Source organism: Ranitomeya imitator, chromosome 8 (assembly GCF_032444005.1).
Source record: "Ranitomeya imitator isolate aRanImi1 chromosome 8, aRanImi1.pri, whole genome shotgun sequence".
Taxonomy (NCBI): domain Eukaryota; kingdom Metazoa; phylum Chordata; class Amphibia; order Anura; family Dendrobatidae; genus Ranitomeya; species Ranitomeya imitator.
In genome coordinates, this window is record NC_091289.1 from 142,675,363 (window position 1) to 142,694,570 (window position 19,208).

Genomic DNA, 19,208 nt, shown 5'->3' on the forward strand with positions numbered 1-19,208 from the left:
GCATCACTACCACCTTTGTTCATGACTTCTGACCGCTCAGCCCCATTAAAGTAAATGTGTCTGAGCTGCAATTTCAGATACACCGCGTAAGCAAAAGATGTGATGTTTTGGAGGAAATGCCACATTGATCTAAATCTTTCACAACTCATTTAACCACTGTGCAAAGGGGGGGTTCATTTGTGATCTGTTATGAAGCGATCTGTGTCTTGAAGAAAGTTGAGCGAATATGTTCGGAATTGGTCGGCGAATCTGAATTTGCCATATTAATACCATATTCATGCCGAATTTGTTTGATGATTGGTTCCAATCATATTCGGTAATTTCTGCTCCATTGACATTCGGTTGGGTTCAGCGAATATTGCAAAAACAATATTCACCTCCGATTTATAATCGGAACTGAATTTTGAGAAATTCGCTCCACTCTATTCTTGGGCGATGTTTGAGTTCTCCTTTGTATAATGCACTAAGGCTCTTCTACTATTCTCTCCCAATTAACGTTTTAAATCGGTAGCTTTGTAGTGAAGAAAGTTTGTTCAAGGATCCTACTAAAGTCCCAGTATGGACTCCTATAGAAAGTACAGTGAAAGGTTTCAAAAACTTTTACCAGTTTTCACAAATGTTCTTGTATCTAAGGGATAATGTTTCTCCTTGTGGAGGAGAGTGAAATGCCTTAGCCTGGCATGCCAATGTGAGGAGACTTTTAAGCCTTGCAATGCTTCTCGGGGAAATTCAATATGCAAATGGCCTCTTCAGAGAGGAAGAGGACTTGATCTCTAACGCCACCTATTGTGGAAGTAGCAATCCTAAAAGTCACTATCGACCCTCTAACAAACCTTGCCGTATGACTTTATTACCTTATCCTAAGTCATATGGTAAGGCTCGTTAAATGGTCGATAGTGACTTTATTGCCACTTCCAATAGGTGGCGCTAGAGTGAAGTCCTTTATGAGGCAATTTGCACACACATGCTCTGTTAACTTGAATTCTGTATTAGTGAGATTATCTTAACCTTGTACTTCCAGATGACGGTACCTTTGCAAGGATCGCAGCTGTCGTTGTCCAACTTTGGTTCTACTGGAGGGCAGCCCCTCATTGCTTTATCTCAAACTCTGCCACCCGCACCTCAAGCGCAACACCAGAGTCTCTCTAGGGCCAGCCAAGTGAGCCAGGCTTACCGTGGCCTCATAGCTTCTGGCAGTCAGCATGGAATGATCGCTGCCCCCGGCAAGGTGGGTGATGTAAGATTACATGTGTGATGTTTGCATGAAGCTCCTTTTAGTTGTATGTTGTGGAGTCGGCTGATACGTCTAGGACCCTGCTACAGAGAAGAGGCTTTGTCTTCATGTCTGTCCCCTACTCTATCTAAATATCGCATCACTTGCACAGCGCTTGTCTGAGTTACTCTGCACCTAGTAGTCACACAGGGGGTCCTGCCAATCACTGAGCAGGACCACCCCTGGACTCCTAAAAACCTGTATATTAATGTGCAGAGCAACTCCTGCATAACATGGCTGCAGAACAGACATGTGACATGTTCGCTTTAAAGATGCAACCAACGGAAACCGGTGTATTAGATAAAAAATCGGCTGATGCTTTTATTTAGTTACTGCATATTGAAATACCATATGCTGACATAATGGGCATGGGGGAAGAAGCAATGAAAGCACTGGAAATGATCCATATAGCTAAGCAGAACTGATGCTTAAAGGGGTTGTCCGAGCTCAGCAAACTGTCTACTATCCATCAACTTGATGATCGCTGAGGGTCCGACTGCCGGGACCCCTACCAATTCTGACAGTAGGACGCCGAAATGCCTTGCTGAAATGGAGCTCAACTATGTGTGCCAGGCCCATAAATAATAAGGCGGCGGTGCACATGCATGGCCTGTTCCATTTCAGAATCCCAGATAAATGCATGTGCACCGCCGCCTTATTATTTATGGGCCTGACAGACGGCCCCTGTGTCCCACTGTGTGGTATACATTAGTGTACCCTGATATCATGCTTTTTGTCTTTTCATGTGCGTACCTGCATTTTTTTAAATTTTTTGCAGTTTTTAACTTCTGCATCTGCAGCTTTAGCAGTTTCCCTCGTTTCTTTCTGATCTGGTCTCCCTCCATCTTCTCTCTCCGTAGACTTCTATTGGCAGGAAATGTAATGAATCCCTCACTGCCAACAGATCTGTAGACAGATTTAAGCAGTTCTTGACAGCAAATGATGAAAGTTATGGCTCTGGGAAGGAGGGGAGCGAAAAACAAAAACGGAAAATGGCCCGGGGGTTAATTGGAGTATTTTCATCTCCAGGATCCTATCCCAATATGTAATAGGTGTAATAATGATTTCAAATTCTTTGAATTAGAAATGTAGCATAGTTCTGCTGATTTACAGTGTCACCCCATGTGTAGGGGATTGCAATGGCAGGTTAAGACCACTAGCAACTAACTCACTATATGTGGTCGTAACCATGGTTACCTAAAGCAACTGCAATGCCTTGTACATGGGGTAAGAGACATAGCCAATCAGAATAATTATACTGCATTTTTAATTGGAGGTATTTGTTAATATTATGATTGCACCTACTATATATTGGCATTGGATATCTGAGATGGGAATACCTCCTTAAGTGTTAAAGGGGCGTTCCAGGAATAGAAAAACATGGTTGACTTTAAAGGGGCTGAACTGAAATCTCATACACAATGCATGGACAGGTAATGCGCTATTTAAGATGTTCTTTATTTTCCTATTTCTAGCTCTTTTATACTAGTTTCTGTTTGCAGAAACACTGTCGCTCTAGCCCATGGGACATGTCTGATATTGTAGCATATTATTAGTTAAGGGCGTGAGGCTGTCCTGCATGCAAGAGTCACTGTTTCTGGAAAAACTGAGCTCTTGTTTCTAATCTTGTACCGCCCCTTTAATTGTCAATATTTGTATTATTAATATTGAGTACTTGGCCTTCTTTGTTCCATGCGGTTTTATTCTTCTGGTCGGCTCTAATAACTATGTGATTTCTATTCCGGTATTCTGTGAAGCGCTAGTATACGAGTGTGGAAATACAGCTGCGGAAATGTCACCAGACGTAGTCACACATCCCCGCACACCGCATTGTTATATGTGTGTATATTTATGTCTCTCCTTCTGTGTAGGTGACCGAGATAGATCTTAAACCTTATGTCAGTGGTTTGGACCATGGCAAGCCTGGTACTCCACCTGTAGGAAGAAGCACTACACCTACTTCCAGTCCTTTTCGGTAAGCTTAGTCCTGTTTTGTCCTATAATAGCTGCATTAGCCTTCAGCAGTTTGCACATTGATGTCATTTATGTAAAAAATGTAACTCTTGAAATGGAATATGTGACTGTTTTTTGCTACCGATTCTGATAATGTGGTGTAGGGCCAGAGACCGATTCCTGTGATGCATCACTTACTGGGCTGCTTGCTGCTTTTTGATAAAACTCTCAGAATGCTGCACTCTGTATAACCTCACCTCGCCCCGCCAATGATTGACAGCTTTCTGTGGGCACCGTGTTTTAGTGCACATCAGCAGAAAGCTGCCAATCAATGCTAGGGGGTTGTATCTCCTGAATATGCTTGACTGCCTGGCATCTGGTTTACTAGTCCCCTTATGATCTCCTGATAAAACAGTGATAGCAAACTAAAGCAAGCAGCCCAGTAAGTGATACATAACTGGAATCAGGGTTTCTGTCATTTTGAATTATGATGCTCTCAGAATAGGTGGGGACGAATTCCTTTTAGATGCATTGCATAACTTGTACAGCCTGTATTATACGCCATACTTTCTGTCTCTTTAGGGCAAGTTCAACTAGCCCCAGTAGCCAGTCAAGTAAAATGAGCAGCTTGGTTTACCAGAAGCATCAATTTCCTTCATCGTCGGCCAGTGTAAGAATGGGACAACCGCCATTCCCCACACCACAGTTCCCTCCTCAGGTAATAAAAATCAGAAAAAAAATGTATCCCATTAAATTTACACTTTCTGCTTGTTTGCAGGTTTTGCATTAGAATCGCCACCTATTTCACTCTTAAAGGGTGAAAATCTGCAGAATTTTACAGACCAGTGACCATGCTCTTGGTGTACAAATAATTCACTGGGGCTTTTTTAGGCTATTTCTTCCTGCTGTTTCAGGAAACAACACATGTACATAGCCACAATGAACAGACCCTGACCCTATGCTTTGTATTAGCGCATCTAATGGTCATTGTGGAGGAAAGGGGAGCAGGGTCAGCTGTGACATCTCCTATTGAGATTGGGGGATCCTGTGTTATCAGCTGTGTATAGAGGTCTTACCTGTCATTGTAATCCTGCCTCTGATGATACTGAGCCTGCTGAAAGGACAGGACCACAAATAAAAAAAAAAGCCCAAATGCCCAGTGTGAAAATTGCAAGATAATTAATTTTATCTTATTTAATACAGATTGTAATATGCAAAAAAAAAAAAGTTTAAATTCATATAACGTGAAAACCTGATTTAAGCAATTAGTGCTTTTCTGATGACACATTCCTTTTAAATTGGCTGTTGTCTAGGATTAAAAAAGATCTTTCCACACCACTTTCCAAGAAACATGACCGTCCAAAGGTCTGTTCATTTAAATGGAGTCTGTCTTCTCAAACGAAGTGCTTAATCCTAAGGGGGTGTTATCAAGTTATTACATTGCTTTAGTTAGACATTAAAGGGAACCTGTCACCCCGGTTTTTCAGTACGAGATAAAAAATACTGTTAAATAGGGCCTGAGCTGTGCGTTACTATAGTGTATTTTGTGTACCCTGATTCCACCCCTAAACTGCCGAAATAACTTACCAAAGTCGCCGTTTTCGCCTGTCAATCAGGCTGGTCAGGTCAGATGGGCGTGGCGACATCGCTGTATCTTCCCCCAGATCTTGCATATCTTTCCCCAGATCTTGCATATCTTTCCCCAGATCTTGCATATCTTTCCGTTGGTGGCGTAGTGGTTTGCGCATGCCCATCTTCTGAATCCACTGGGCAGGAGAAGAAAAAACGCGCGATCGGCGCTATTTCCCTGGTGATCTGTGGGGGCGGCCATCTTCCTGAGGCCGCGCGTGCGCATATGGAGTCCTCTGCTGCCCAGGGCTTCAGGAAAATGGAAGCGGGATGCGCGCGTGCGCAGATGGAGATCACGGCGGCCATTTTTCTGAAGTTGAGATGCGAACTCGGCTTCAGGAAAATGGCCGCCGCGATCTCCATCTGCGCACGCGCGGCATCCCGCCGGGCAGCCGAGGACTCCATATGCGCATGTGCGGCCTCAGGAAGATGGCCGCCCCCACAGATCATCGGGGAAATAGCGCCGATCGCGCGTTTTTTCTTCTGCCCAGTGGATTCAGAAGATGGGCATGCGCAAACCACTACGCCACCAACGGAAATATATGCAAGATCTGGGGGAAGAAACAGCGATGTCGCCACGCCCATCTGACCTGACCAGCCTGATTGACAGGCGAAAACGGCGACTTTGGTAAGTTATTTCGGCAGCTTAGGGGTGGAATCAGGGTACACAAAATAAACTATAGTAACGCACAGCTCAGGCCCTATTTAACAGTATTTTTATCTCGTACTGAATAACCGGGGTGACAGGTTCCCTTTAAGCAAGTTAGCTTTTTTTCATATGCTGTCCTCCCGCAATGAGAAATTTAATTGCTAAGTGTGCGCAGTAGTTACTTTTCAGTAGCGGGGTTAACTCCTGACATACCAGCCACCTCTACCAGCCCATTGGTTTTTCTCCAGCAGTTAACTGCTCACTACCCTTTCTCAGCTTCTGATGAGGCATAGTTATAAATCGCCAGCCCAGCAGCTATTACACCGGGTCTCCTAACCATGGCTCTCTATCCTGACCTGTGTGCTTGTTCTAACGCTATCACCTATGTGTAAATACAGGGATAACAATGTAGAGTCAGAGCAAAGTACTGATAGCTGAATGTGTTACATCAGAAGGTTTGCTGAGTTTTATAGTTACTACTACTAATATACAGTTCTTCTCATCGGAACTGTCACTCGCATGGCGGGCTGTCCTCCTCTGTCAGAAACCAGGAACTGAGGAGACTGCAGAGCGATGTGCTGCTCAAAAGACAACTTGAGAATGCCCCTTTAAGACTGTCTGATTCATTAAAGCATTCACTCCAGAATTCTGGTATGAAAAGCATTGAAGGGTGCAAGATTTGAGCACAACTCCAGGCTGTGCTAAGATTTTGTGACTTTTTTCCTTACTGTCTAGTATAATCTTATACCACCCAATAGTAGGAAGGCACATTTAGGGAAACTGTTGTGTGGTACGATCCCCAGGAAGCCCTGATATAGCCTTGAGAAATTATTACATCTGTAAATTACATTTTGGATAATTAATCCTGACAAAAATTAAAGGGGTTGTTTACTTCCCTGACAACAATTTCTCCATCACTATATCTCCCCCATGTAAAATAGCTGATGCTCTCCTCAGGTGCGGGCACTGTTTCGACGATGTCGGCACTGGGATTTCCCGCGACCCCTGAAGCCAATCAGCAGCCTCTACTCTCTCTTCCATTCGACAAAACTCACATCCGGAGGCAGCAGCACTAATTTCTTCGTCTGGATGTCAGTTTTGTCCAATGGAAGTGAGAGTGAAGCAGCGGCAGATTGGCTGCAGGGCTCACATGACATAATGTCATGAGAGCATCGGGAGGTCAAGTGCTGTCAACTTTAGAATGTCACCTGCCCCATAGGTGAGAACAAGGATGTTGGACATGATGGAATAAAGTAATTGAGAAGGGGATGTCTGAGTAGTGGACAGTCCCTTTAACTTGCGTCTGTACATTGTTTCCACCATTGTATGTAATCACTGGAGATTTGGGGGCATCCCTACAGACATAGATGGTCACCAGTGCATTAACATCCGTGAGTCACAAACCAGCTGGTTATCTCCATCCTGAACTCTGCAGCATCATAGGAGACTCTTGGCCCAGGCAGTGACCAACAGATGTGTGAATCCATCATCCCTTCTCATTTTAGAGTCTTATAATAAAATCCAAAACTTTACAAACGATGAGTCCCTTCATGCTGCTCACTCTGGCTTATGGAGGGGGTCACTAGGAGGGGCTTCTGTTTATCATTTCACAATTTGAGGTATATGAGACCAAGTTTGGCGTTGTCAGAATATATTTTCTATTTTTATAAGCTTACCTGCCTTTAAAAAAAAAAAAAAAGCATTTGTTTTATTTTTCTCCCTTTCAGATACTGTCACAACCTAATTTGGTTCCACCAATGGTCCGAGGACCACATCCAAACACGTTCCAGCCCCCTGTTCAGCGTCCACCTATCCCACTGACCAGCCAGATGCCCCCGCAGATGCCCACAGGCTTAATGAACCACCCTCGCCTTCATCATGTGTCCCGAGCCCCTCCTATTCCACCTTCTGGGGTGCGAATTAATGCAGCAATAAAGGCGGAGCAGGATCTGAAGGTCAGTTTGGTCTCTGGGATGAGATTTCATGCGCCACTTAGGCCGGTTTCACATTAGCGTTTTGAGGAAATGCGGAGGGCTGCGGACTTCCTCTGTGAAGCATCACCTCCGCCGCTAGCTCCGCCTACTTCTGCATGCAGCCTGCGTACCTATCTTTAACATTTGGTACGCAGGTCGTGCGGCTGTATGCGGATGCTTCGATGCGTCGTTTTGACGATGCGGCGACCGGCGTAGGATGCAGCTGGTAGCAATTTCTTTTTCTCCATCGCCTTTCATTGGGGGACACTGGAACCATGGGTGTATGCTGCTGCCACTAGGAGGCTGACACTATGCAAATAAAAAAGTTAGCTCCTCCTCTGCAGTGTACACCCCACCGACAGAAAGTAGGATCTTCAGTTTAGCTTAGTGTCAGTAGGAGGTGGACACGGGTCTTTCATTAGACCCTTATCTACCTCAATGTGCGTCGTTTTCTTTCAGGTTTTTCGGAAGGGATACAGGGTGAGCAGTCACACCTGTAGTCCCACAAGCGGACTATGAGTACGGCGTGTACTGCCACCCCGTAGCCTCATAGATCCCACACCAGGACCAAGATCCTAGCACACAAGCGTGCTTAGAAGTCCGGCCCTGGCTCCGTCCCCCACCCACTCGACCACCAGAGCCTGTCGGTTGGAGGAGACGAGGACGTCCATCAGCTCCCTGGACGTCTGATACCTTCACCGGTTTGAGGTTAGTAACAGACGGCGTGGGATGTTTAGGTGAGTATTCCTGCTCCCCTTCCTCTGGGTCCTTCTCGGGGTGGCATGGGAGAAGTCGTTTCTCCTTCGCGCGGCGGCCCTTTGGGGGCCCACTGTCTGGGCGACCGCACTACCCTTTTTGCTGCGGCCGCTCCTGTTCCCGAGTGGCGCGGAGGCCCTTCTGGCCGCCGCGCTGATTTTTACGGCGGCCGCCCCTTCGCATGGCGGCCACGCTGCTTCCCCCGCACCGTCTCTGCAGCCGCACAGCCCCTTTTTGCTGCGGCCGCTCCTGTACCCGAGTGGCGGCCCTTCTGGCAGCCGCGCTTTATTTTACTGCGGCCGCTCACCTCTGTTGGCGGCCGCGCTGCACTGTCTAGGCAGCCGCACAGCCCCCTTTTTGCTGCGGCTGCTCCTTGCTCTGGGTGGCGCGGCGGCCCTACTGGCACCCGCGCTGTCTTTTTGCAGCGGCCGCTTCTCCCTTTCTGGCGCGCACACAGCCGCGCCGTTTTCCACCGGCGACCGCGCTTTTCTGTGGGGCCGTTGCGGCGGGCCTGCAGGCAGCCGCGCTGCCTTTTCCTGCGGCTGCGCTCCTTTCTGTCTGCGGGCGGCCGCGCCGCTTCCTGGCTGCACTTCCACCGTCGCCGCGGCCCTCTCCGGCGGTCGCCGACTTCTAATTTAGGCCCTGGCTTCTCCCGGGGCCTACTTCCGGCCGCGACTCCGCCCACTTCCTTCTCTCCATCGGGCGGGCTTTTCTCCCGCCCGACTGGTTCATTTCGGCGCATTGGGGGGCGCAGCAGGCGGTACTGACACGGCGGTTAGCCCCGCCCACTTTCTCCTGTTCCCCCAAGTTTGTTTTTCGGCGCCAGGAACGCCTTGCCCCACTCCTTGCGGCTGCAGCTGGTCCCGGACTGAAGGGGCCAAACAGCAGTGTCCCAGAAGTCTGCTCTCTGTTTGCTTTTCTGCGTTAGAAGATGCACATCAGCGATGATCCTTATCAAGATCCTCCTCTGGGCAGCTATGCAGCTTTTCTGTCCGAAGATCGATCCACCTGTCGTGAGTAGCTCTGCTCTGCAGACTGACACTTCTCTGCCCTTCTGTCCCCTAACCTTCTGGTATTTCTTCTCTCTGTCAGACGTGTAGCAACCCCCTCCCAGGACCCTCCCGCTGTTCCGCTACAGAGCGAAAACTCCACTCCAGCCTGGGTGTCCTCTCTATCACAATCCATAGCGGATCTAACACGGGTGTCTAAAACCCTTGTGTCTGTGGTTGATAGGTTGCCCCTGCAGACCCCCGCAGTAGCCAACGGGTCGCAGGAGACTCCGTCTGAGCCTTCCGTTATAGGTCGCAAAAGGTCCAGACAGGAACGCTGGTCTGAGTCCTTTTCCCATTCCATTTCGCCCCACGGTCCTTCCTGCGGTCGGCTTCCCCCCGGTCCTCCCCTGCGTCAGGCGAGGCTTTCTCTGATGCGCCTTCGTAGGATATTTCGGCGCTGGATTTGAACCAAATCCATGAGGGATATGGTTCAGTACCTCATTGGAGCGATAAATCAGACCTGTGGCATCAAAGATTCCGCTACAGAACCCGCAGACCAGGCGGTTTCGTTTAGACGGGCTAAACCACCTTCAAAGGTTTTCGCTCCTCACCCTGATTTAGAGGAAATCATGACGAGAGAAGGAGAGAATCCGGCCAGACGCTTTCAGAGAGGAAAGCGCCTTGGCGTTTTATCTCTTTTCTCCGGAGCTCACCGCTAATTGGACTTCCCCCTCGGTGGATCCTCGGGTTTCCAGGCTGTCGAGAGACCAACACTGTCCTTTCTCTAGCTGGCAGAGCATCTCTGAAGGATTCTAATGATAATCATAGAATCCTTTGCGAAGTATCCAAATGGGCCAAACAGCTCCGTCAGGGCATCCCGGACGGGGCTCCACCCGGACAGCTAGCTGAGCTTGCTAGCCAGATTTCTCTTGTAGGTGAATACCTGGCCTCCGCTTCCCTGGATGCCGCGTCTTGTGCAACTCAGGCTTCCAGCAATGCTGTTCCCTCCCGTCGGACCATTGGCTCAAGGCCCGGCAGGCGGATTTGTCTTCCAAAAAGTCACTTACCAGCCGACCTTTTTCAGGGTTCACGCAGCAAAGGCCACAGGCACGTCCAGAGAAGAACAGGGTTTTTTTTTTTGTTTTTTTTTTTAGACCCACTCCTTCCTGGCGTTCTCGCTACTCCCAAGGTATATCCTCCAGGTCTAGGACTGGAAGATCCACCTCGGCATGACTCTCGTCTAGACCTCAGCCCACTTCCCAGGTTGGGCGGCTGTCTCCTCTTCCTCAGAGACTTCTGGATCTCCTCAGTAGAGGGCACATGGGTCAGGGAAGTTGTATCCTCGGGATACAAGATAGAGTTCGTTTCACGACCCTGGGATCGTTTCTTTGAATCCCGACCTCCAAGAGACCCCGCTCTAGTTCCGGGTTTCTTCGCAACCATTGCTTCTCTTCTCAAAGCCGGGGGTAATTTTTCCCGTCCCAGAAGAAGCACGGTTCACAGGTTTCTACTCTAATCCTTTGTGTGACCGATAAAAGAAGGCAAGGTTCATCCCATTCTGGATCTCAAATTGCTGAACAGGAGAATTCATCTGAGACTCCTCAGGATGGAATCCTTTCATTCAGTAATTGCTTCCATGGAGGCTCAAGAATTTCTGTGTTCCATAGATATTCAAGACGCCTACCTCCATGTCCCGATATTCCCAGGACATCATGGATTCCTGGGCTTTGCGGTGCTCCAGGACCCTTTTCAGTTTGTCGCCCTGCCGTTTGGTCTCGCAACTGCTCCCAGGGTTTTCACGAAGATCAGGGCGGCACTGATAGCCATCTTGAGGGTCAGGGGACTGGTACCTTTTCCGTACCTCGACGGCATCCTCATCAAGGCTCCGTCCTTTTTCTCAGGCTCGCGAGAGCCTCCATCGTCCTCGACACTAGCCGTTTCGGGTGGCTTGTCGACAAGAAGAAATCCTGTCTTGTTCCCTCGCAGCGCCTCCTTTTTTTCTGGGCATGCTCTTCGACACTCGTCAGTTCAAAGTCTTCCTTTCCCGAGGGTAAGAGATCCGTCCTTCGTCGGGACGTACACTTGCTCCAGGGTCCTCGGCTTCCCTCTTTCCGATCGGCCATGAAGGTCCTGGGGAGGATGGTAGCAACATTGGAAGCGACACCCTTTGCCCTATTTCATTCACGTCCTCTTCAGCAGGGCATCCTGTCACAGTGGGACAGGTCTGTCTTGTCCCTGGATCGACCAGTCCATCTCTCTCCCCGGGTCAATCGGTCCCTCAACTGGTGGCTGACGTCACCTCTCATCTCCCAGGGCAGGTCCTTCCTTCCAGTTTTCTGGCAAGGTGGTGAAGATGGACGTCAGCCTGCTCGGCTGGGGCGTGGTGTTTCGCCACCTGACTGTTCAGGGTCGTTGGTCGGCGCAGGAGTCTTCTTGGCCGATCAATGTGCTTGAGATTCGGGCCATCTTTCTCTCCCTTCGCCACTGGGAAAGGATTCTCAGGGGTCTACCTATCCGAATCTCGGCGGACACCGCCACGGAGGTGGCATATCAACCATCGGGGAAGACACTGAGTTCCTTGGCCGAGGTGTCCAAAATCCTCCTCTGGGCAGAGGCAATGGTTCCGGTGATATCCGCAGTGCTTATCCCCGGTGTCGACAATTGAGCCGCCGACTTCCTCAACCGCGAGGGCCTCTCGGCAAGGAAATGGTCCTTGCATCAGGGGTTTTTACATCAGCCTGGTCTTCGATGGGGGACTCCGGACGTGGACCTCATGGCGTCCCGAATGAACATGGTGTTCGTCTCCTGGTCTCGCGACCCTCTCGCAGTGGGCATCGACGCTCTGGCCATTCCTTGGTCGCAGTTCGTGCTCCCCTATCTATTCCCATTCTTCCCTTGCTTCCCAAGCCGTTGTAAGGGATCAAGGCGGAGGGGTGCCGGTCATTCTGATCGCCCCGGATTGGCCCAGGAGAGCTTTGTTTGCGGAGATCGTCAATCTTCTCGCGGACGCCCCCTGGTGCCTTCCAGACAGTCCCGATCTGCTGTCTCAGGGTCCGATCTGCCACCCAAATTCTCGGTCGTTCAGTTTAACGGCGTGGCTGTTGAGTCCGCTGTTCTAAGAGAGTCTGGCCTTTCGGAATAGGTGATTCTCACCATGATCCAGGCTCGGAAGCCTTCGTTTTCCCAGACTCTACTATCGTACCCATCTATGTCCTTTTCCCTGCCTTCCATCTTGGCCTTCCTCTAGGCAGGACTGGATTTGGGCCTTGCCCGGAGTTCCCTCAAGGGCCAGGTTTCTGAGCTTCCCATCCTTTTTCAGAAGACTTTAGCTTCTCGGCCACAGGTTAAGACCTGCCTTCAAGGAGCAGCCTATGCTGTCCCTCCGTATAGGGCCCCTGTGGATTCATGGGGTTTTAAACATGGTACTGGACGTTCTGAGGTTTCCCCATTTGAGCCTCTCAGAACTGACAGGGGAATCTCCCTATCTTGGAAGGTGGCCTTTTTTTGTGGCCATCACTTCTATCCGCGCGTTTCCGAATTGGCGGCCCTTTCTTGCCGTCCTCCGTTCTTGGTCATTCACCAGGACAAGGTGGTCCTCAGACCTCCTCCTTCTTTCCTTCCTAAGGTGGTTTCCACCTCCAACGAGGACGTCGTTCTACCTTCCTTTTGCCCAGCTCCGACTCATCCTCTGGAGCGATCGTTAAAAAAGCTGGACCTCGTCACGGCAGTGAGGATCTACCTGGATAGAACGTCCACTTTCCGGAAGACAGGTTCTCTCTTCGTCATTCCTGATGGCACGCGCAGAGGCCAACTGGCTTCTAAGGTGACTATTGCCCGCTGGATCAGAACGGCAATTCTGGAGGCTTACCGGGTCAAGAACAGAGTGCCCCCTCCTGGGATCAAGGCTCACTCTACCCGGGCAGTCGGCGCCTCCTGGGTGGTGCACCACAGGGCTTCCGTCCTACAGCTTTGCAAAGCGGCAACTTTGTCTTCCATCCACATGTTCGCCAAATTTTACAAGGTGCATACCTATGCTTCGGCGGACGCCAGCCTGGGCAGAAGGATCCTGCAGGCGGCAGTGGTGAGTCCTCTGACCTGATGGAAGTCTGTTTTTCCCACCCCAGGGACTGCTTTGGGACGTCCCATGGTTCCTGTGTCCCCCAATGAAAGGCGATGGAGAAAACAGAATTTTTGGTTGCTTACCGTAAAATCTGTTTCTCTGAGCCTTCATTGGGGGACACAGCACCCTCCCAAGTTGAACAGCTCTGTTTATTGTGTTATACTGTTTACGTTTGAGTTCTTTGAACACTCTTTGAGTGTTTTAAACTGTTAATCTGTGGAGCGCTGCGGCATTTGTTGGCGCTATATAAAGTTTATTATTATTATATTATTATTATTTCTCTTTTACACGTTGCTTCTCCTACTGCTTTCTCACTAACTGAAGATCCTACTTTCTGTCGGTGGGGTGTACACTGCAGAGGAGGAGCTAACTTTTTTATTTGCATAGTGTCAGCCTCCTAGTGGCAGCAGCATACACCCATGGTTCCTGTGTCCCCCAATGAAGGCTCAGAGAAACAGATTTTACGGTAAGCAACCAAAAATCCTGTTTTTTCTCCGCATCGTCAAAACGCATGCGGAAGCATCCACATACAGCCGCACGACCTGCGTACCTAATGTTAAAGATAGGCACACAGGCCGCATTCAGGCTGCATGCAGAAGTAGGCGGAGCTAGCGGTGGAGGTGCGGCTGGGGGCGGGGCTTCACGGAGGATGTCCGCAGCTCCTCAAAATGCTAGTGTGAACCTAGCCTTAGTGTTTATCCAGGATTAATAAAAACTTGATCCATGTACAGCTGAGAACTCCAGTGTCCTCATAGTGTGTGGGTGTGTAGTGTCAGGGACCCTGATTTTAGAGATGTTACTTACTGGGCTGCTTGCTGTAGTTTTGTCACTGCTTTATTAGTGGAGATTATCACTAGAGGACTAGTAAACTTGCTGCCATGTAGTCCAACCATGCCCCATCACTTACTTTCAGCTTTCTGCCCATGCAGTGTACAAAGAAAGCTGCCAATCAGTGGTGCGGGTGGGGTTATTTAGAGAAGTGGTAGACCTGTGGCACATAATACAGTGATTTTATCAAAACTGCAGCAAGCAGCCCAGTAAGTAACATAGCAAGAATCTGGGTCACTGCTGCTCTCAGATGGGGTAGCCTGGTGACAGATTCCCTTTACGGGGTTGTGTAATGGATGCCACAGAGTATAGGGCTCCTCTGAGTGGTTACATGGTCGGCCATCACCTGAATGGCTGCCGACATGTAACGTTGTGTTTCTGATCTCAATGCTTTGGTTAATAATGTTTTCACTTTCAGCTTTACAGAAAAGCGGCCTAATGAAACGTACGCCTGAATATACCTTGGCACATCTTAATTTATGGGACACGTCTTTTTTTTCCCCCTTTTTTTCTCTCCTTTCCCTTAAGGCAAAACAGAGAGCCGAGGTCTTGCAGTCGACACATCGCTTCTTTGAACAGCAGCAACATCAACAGAGCAAACCCGTGATCCCCAAACCTCCGAGATCGGCGCCAGTCATTTCCAAGCCTTCAGACATCATAGCAGAGCCTTCAATGATCTTGCCGGAGAAGGCAGAAGACAATTCTGCCGCCATGCCTCAAGCTACGGTACCGACCACCACAAAACCCATCAGAACTGGACCAATAAAACCTCAAGCCATCAAAACCGAAGACATCAAGTCATAAGAGTCAGCCAGGAGGACGGTTACCTTCTAAGCACTACACTTAGGTGTACGGATAAGGTTTTCGCGGTTCACTTAAGAATGCAGGAGGGAAGTCAGCGAGTATAGTTAGCTGATCCGACCGGTGAAGCCATCCTTTCAGCATTTCATGAAGCGTAGACGACTCTGGGTGCAGTTGGCTCAGAGTCTTCTCCTTTCTACTAGATTTGTCTGTGACTACCGATTGCGGCATAATGCTGGCATTTAGTATTTTCAGCGTAATATGTGGGAAAGCTCACACTGTATACGATTCATTAGAAGCACTACCTGGCATTTCTTCTCCATACCCCCCTATAAACCACAGCGAGCTGAAGTGCAACGTTATCACACATGTACACCCAAACACGCTTTATGGTCTTGTTTAGGGTTACGTAACCAGCTCCATCTCACTCCTGCTCTTTCCTCTCCCAATATCTGGCTCTTCTGTGTTGTGCCCCTCGAATACTGGCTCTAGAGAAAAAAGGGTGCATGCGGTTTAAAAAGTGGCAAGCAGAGTTTGCCATTGTACAATCGGGCTCCTCAGAGGTCATTAATATATGGTCCGTTATGTAGAGGGGCCTAGCTTCATTTTATTTTCCCTAACCATGCTATGGTAGAAGAATGGAAACCACGCCAACGTCGCTGCTGTCGTTTCAACAATATCAGTCTATACTGTACCTTTAAGATCTAAACTTCTGTGACTTTGTTTTTTTTTCTGTAAAAGTGAGATCACGTAATATAAAGCAAACCTTTTGTATAACTAGGGACACAGAAGTTTTACTTCTGTACTGGACAAGACAACTGTACATTATAATAAGATATCTTGTAAATGCAGCTATGTTGTGGTAAAGGTGTTCTTATTAAACTTAAAGAAAAAATATTTTGCCCAATTAAAGGATTTTTCTTTTGTTTTCCTTTTCTTTTTTTTAGTTTTGCAATAGTTACAAAAATACCTGAAAAGATAAAAGTATATGATATTGGTGTATAAGGAAGAGATTCAGATTAAAGGGATGTTATACACTAATTGTGGGCCGGTCATTAAGGATGTACGGCCCTTTTAAAAGAATTATTGACTGTGATTATCTACTAGTTCGGACTGTTACTACTTCTCTGGCCAGTAATTTCCATTTAGCATTTGACTATCTTTCTAACCGAAATGTTAGGCAAAAGCCACAGGTGAATTTTCTACTTACCCTGAAGTCATTGCACATGACGCTCACTTGGCCTGCTGTACAGAAGAGTCGCAGACGGAGGACGAGCTGCAGATTAGTTGTATGTTTCTTTTTCTTTTCTTTTTTTAATTATAAATATATATAAATATATAAATACTATTGTTGTGTTTTTTTTATTTTATTTCTTTAGCTGTTTTGTCATCTTTTTGCAATGGGGATAGTATAGGTTTCCCACACATCTTTTTGGCTTTGTACAGAATTGACAGCCACTCTCAGCCCTGCTGAGAGAAAGAAAGAAATCTGTTGTATGAAAATATGTAAGGTCTTTACTTTATCCAGGTTTGATTACAGGAACTAATAAAGTATTCTCTAAATAAATATATTGCAGCTTGTCATGAATGAATGTTTATATATACACACTATATATATATATATATATATATATTTATTATTATTTATTTTTTTTTCTCTTTACTTTGCCTGTGCTCAGACTTGAGGGACATCTTGTATATAACTTTAGGGAGAAAACTCCCTGATGTTTTATTTTCTAGCATGAAATCTCCATTATCTGCTGGCGAACAATGGCTCATGATTGTAGCTTAGAAGTAAAGGTACCGTCACATTTAGCGACGCTCCAGCGATATAGACAACGATCCGACCTAAACTAGATTGCTAGAGCGTCGCTGTTTAGGTCGCTGTAGAGACGTCAAACACAGCAGCTCCAGAACAATGCAGGAGCGATCCAGTGACGTAACAGCGACTCACTTATCGTTCTCGCTGGTTGTTAGCTCCATGTAAAACATTGCTGGCATCGTTGCTTTTGCTGTCAAACATGACGATACACGCCGACCTGACGGCCAAATAAAGTTCTGGACTTCTAGCTCCAACCAGCGATGCAACAGCGGGATCCAGATCGCTGCTGCGTGTCAAACACAACGAGATCGCTATCCAGGACGCTGCAACGTCACGGATCGCTGTCGTTCTCGCTGGAAAGTTGGTCAGTGTGAAGGTACCTTAAGTGTGCATTTACCGATCTGCAAACTCGCTCCCCTCATAAGGGCACAGCAGGTTTCTCGTTGGGTGAGGGGTCTTTGCTGAAAGTCTACATTCTCCTTACACAGGCTGCAATAAGGTGGAATAATGAAATTTATAGGGCAGACAATGCTCGTGGGTTTGGGGGAGATGGTGGCATACTGGCTTCTCCCCAAAGAGATCGGCTGAGCGTGGAGTCCGATTCCCAATATGAGGCTCCGGATAAATACCAAGTCAAAAATTAATCTACAGACAGCTGAACTCTGTCCTACAGTAATGAGATGCAGAGTAGGAAAAAGGTAGTACAACGTAAGAGAAAAAAAAAGCCAGGATCCCGCCTGTCTGACTAGTCTATAGCAATGTCTCTGTCCTCGGTGGCTATTAGGCTATGTGCACATGTCAGGATTTTATGCAGAAATTTCCTGAACAAAACCGGACTTTTTCCGCAGTAAATCTGCATGCGTTTTTCGCGCGGTTTTTGTGTGGATTTTTCACGTTTTTTCCGAACTTCAAAATGTAATAAATAGCGGGAAATCTGCAAAAAATCTGCAAAATTAATGAACATGCGTATTTTTCTGCGATGCGTTTTTATTGCGGAAAAAAACGCAACACGTGCACAAAAATTGGGGAATGCATTAAAAATGATTGGATGCTTAATGTATGCGTTTAAGTGTTTTTGCTGCGGAAAACCGCTGAAAAAAATGCAAAAAATCCAGAACGTGTGCACATAGTCTTAAGGTATGTTTTTCCCTGAAATGTTGCAGAGTTTCAGAGCCGAACATACCTGGCTGATTTCATGCAGCCAGTCCTTGTACTTGCAGCCCTGTGGACCGGACAGCAGGTGTCAGGTTCACTTTCAGCCCTACTGTTAGGCAGCATTTCTATCTAGTGCCAAATGTCGCATGAGGAGAGTATAAGGTTTTTTATGTGGGGGGGTCTACAAGATTTAAGAAGGGGTTGTTCAAGTAGTTAAAAAGTCGTGCCCAACACTTCTAACAAGATCTGCTTATTATACACTGCTCAAAAAAATAAAGGGAACACTTAAACAACATAATATAACTCCAAGTAAATCAAACTTCTGTGAAATCAAACTGTCCACTTAGGAAGCAACACTGTTTGACAATCAATTTCACATGCTGTGGTGCAAATGGAATAGACAACGGATGAAAATTATTGGCAACTATCAAGACACCCTCAATAAAAAGGAGTGGTTCTGCAGGTGGGGACCACAGACCACATCTTAGTACTAATGCTTTCTGGCTGATTTTTTTGGTCACTTTTGAATGTTGGTTGTGCTTTCACACTCGTGGTAGCTTGAGACGGACTCTACGACCCACACAAGTGGCTCAGGTAGTGCAACTCATCCAGGATGGCACATCAATGTGAGCTGTGGCAAAGAGGTTTGCTGTGTCTGTCAGCGTAGTGTCCAGAGACTGAAGGTGCTACCAGGAGACAGGCCAGTACACCAGGAGACGTGGAGGAGGGCAACAACCCAGCAGCAGGACCGCTACCTCAGCCTTTGTGCAAGGAGGAGCACTGCCAGAGCCCTGCAAAATGACATCCAGCAGGCCACAAATGTGCATGTGTCTGCACAAACTGTTAAAAACCGACTCATGAGGATGGTCTGAGTGCCTGACGTCCACAGATGGGGGTTGTGCTCACAGCCCAACACAGTGCAGGACGATTGGCATTTGCCACAGAACATCAGGACTGGCAAATTCGCCACTGGCGCCCTGTGCTCTTCACAGATGAAAGCACATGTGACAGAGTCTGGAGATGCGGTGGAGAGCGATCTGCCTGCAACATCCTTCAGCATGACTGGCTTGGCAGTGGGTCAAGTAATAGTGTGGGGTGGCATTTCTTTGGAGGCACGCACAGCCCTCCATGTGCTCGCCAGAGGTAGCCTGACTGCCATTAGGTACCGAGATGAGATCCTCAGACTGCTGGCCCTGGGTTCCTCCTAATGCAGGACAATGCCAGTCCTCATGTGGCAGGAGTGTGTCAGCAGGTCCT

The 19,208-nt window shown here is 47.8% G+C and overlaps 1 protein-coding gene across 4 annotated transcripts in view; it reads left to right on the forward strand.

Moving 5' to 3' along the window:
* PRRC2C (proline rich coiled-coil 2C) overlaps window positions 1-15,902 on the forward strand; it is a 96,947-nt gene extending 81,045 nt beyond the window's left edge. For 2 of the 4 annotated variants that reach the window (XM_069737481.1, XM_069737482.1), the window contains exons 31-35: window positions 1,022-1,228; window positions 3,145-3,248; window positions 3,809-3,944; window positions 7,232-7,459; window positions 14,702-15,110. In XM_069737481.1, coding sequence (XP_069593582.1) covers window positions 1,022-1,228; window positions 3,145-3,248; window positions 3,809-3,944; window positions 7,232-7,459; window positions 14,702-14,977 — 951 coding nt within the window. In that variant the 3' untranslated portion in view covers window positions 14,978-15,110. Of the gene's footprint in view, window positions 1-1,021; window positions 1,229-3,144; window positions 3,249-3,808; window positions 3,945-7,231; window positions 7,460-14,701 lie in introns of all 4 variants that reach the window. The other 2 variants (XM_069737483.1, XM_069737484.1) reach the window with 2 other exon arrangements.
* The last annotated feature ends 3,306 nt before the right edge of the window (window positions 15,903-19,208 follow it).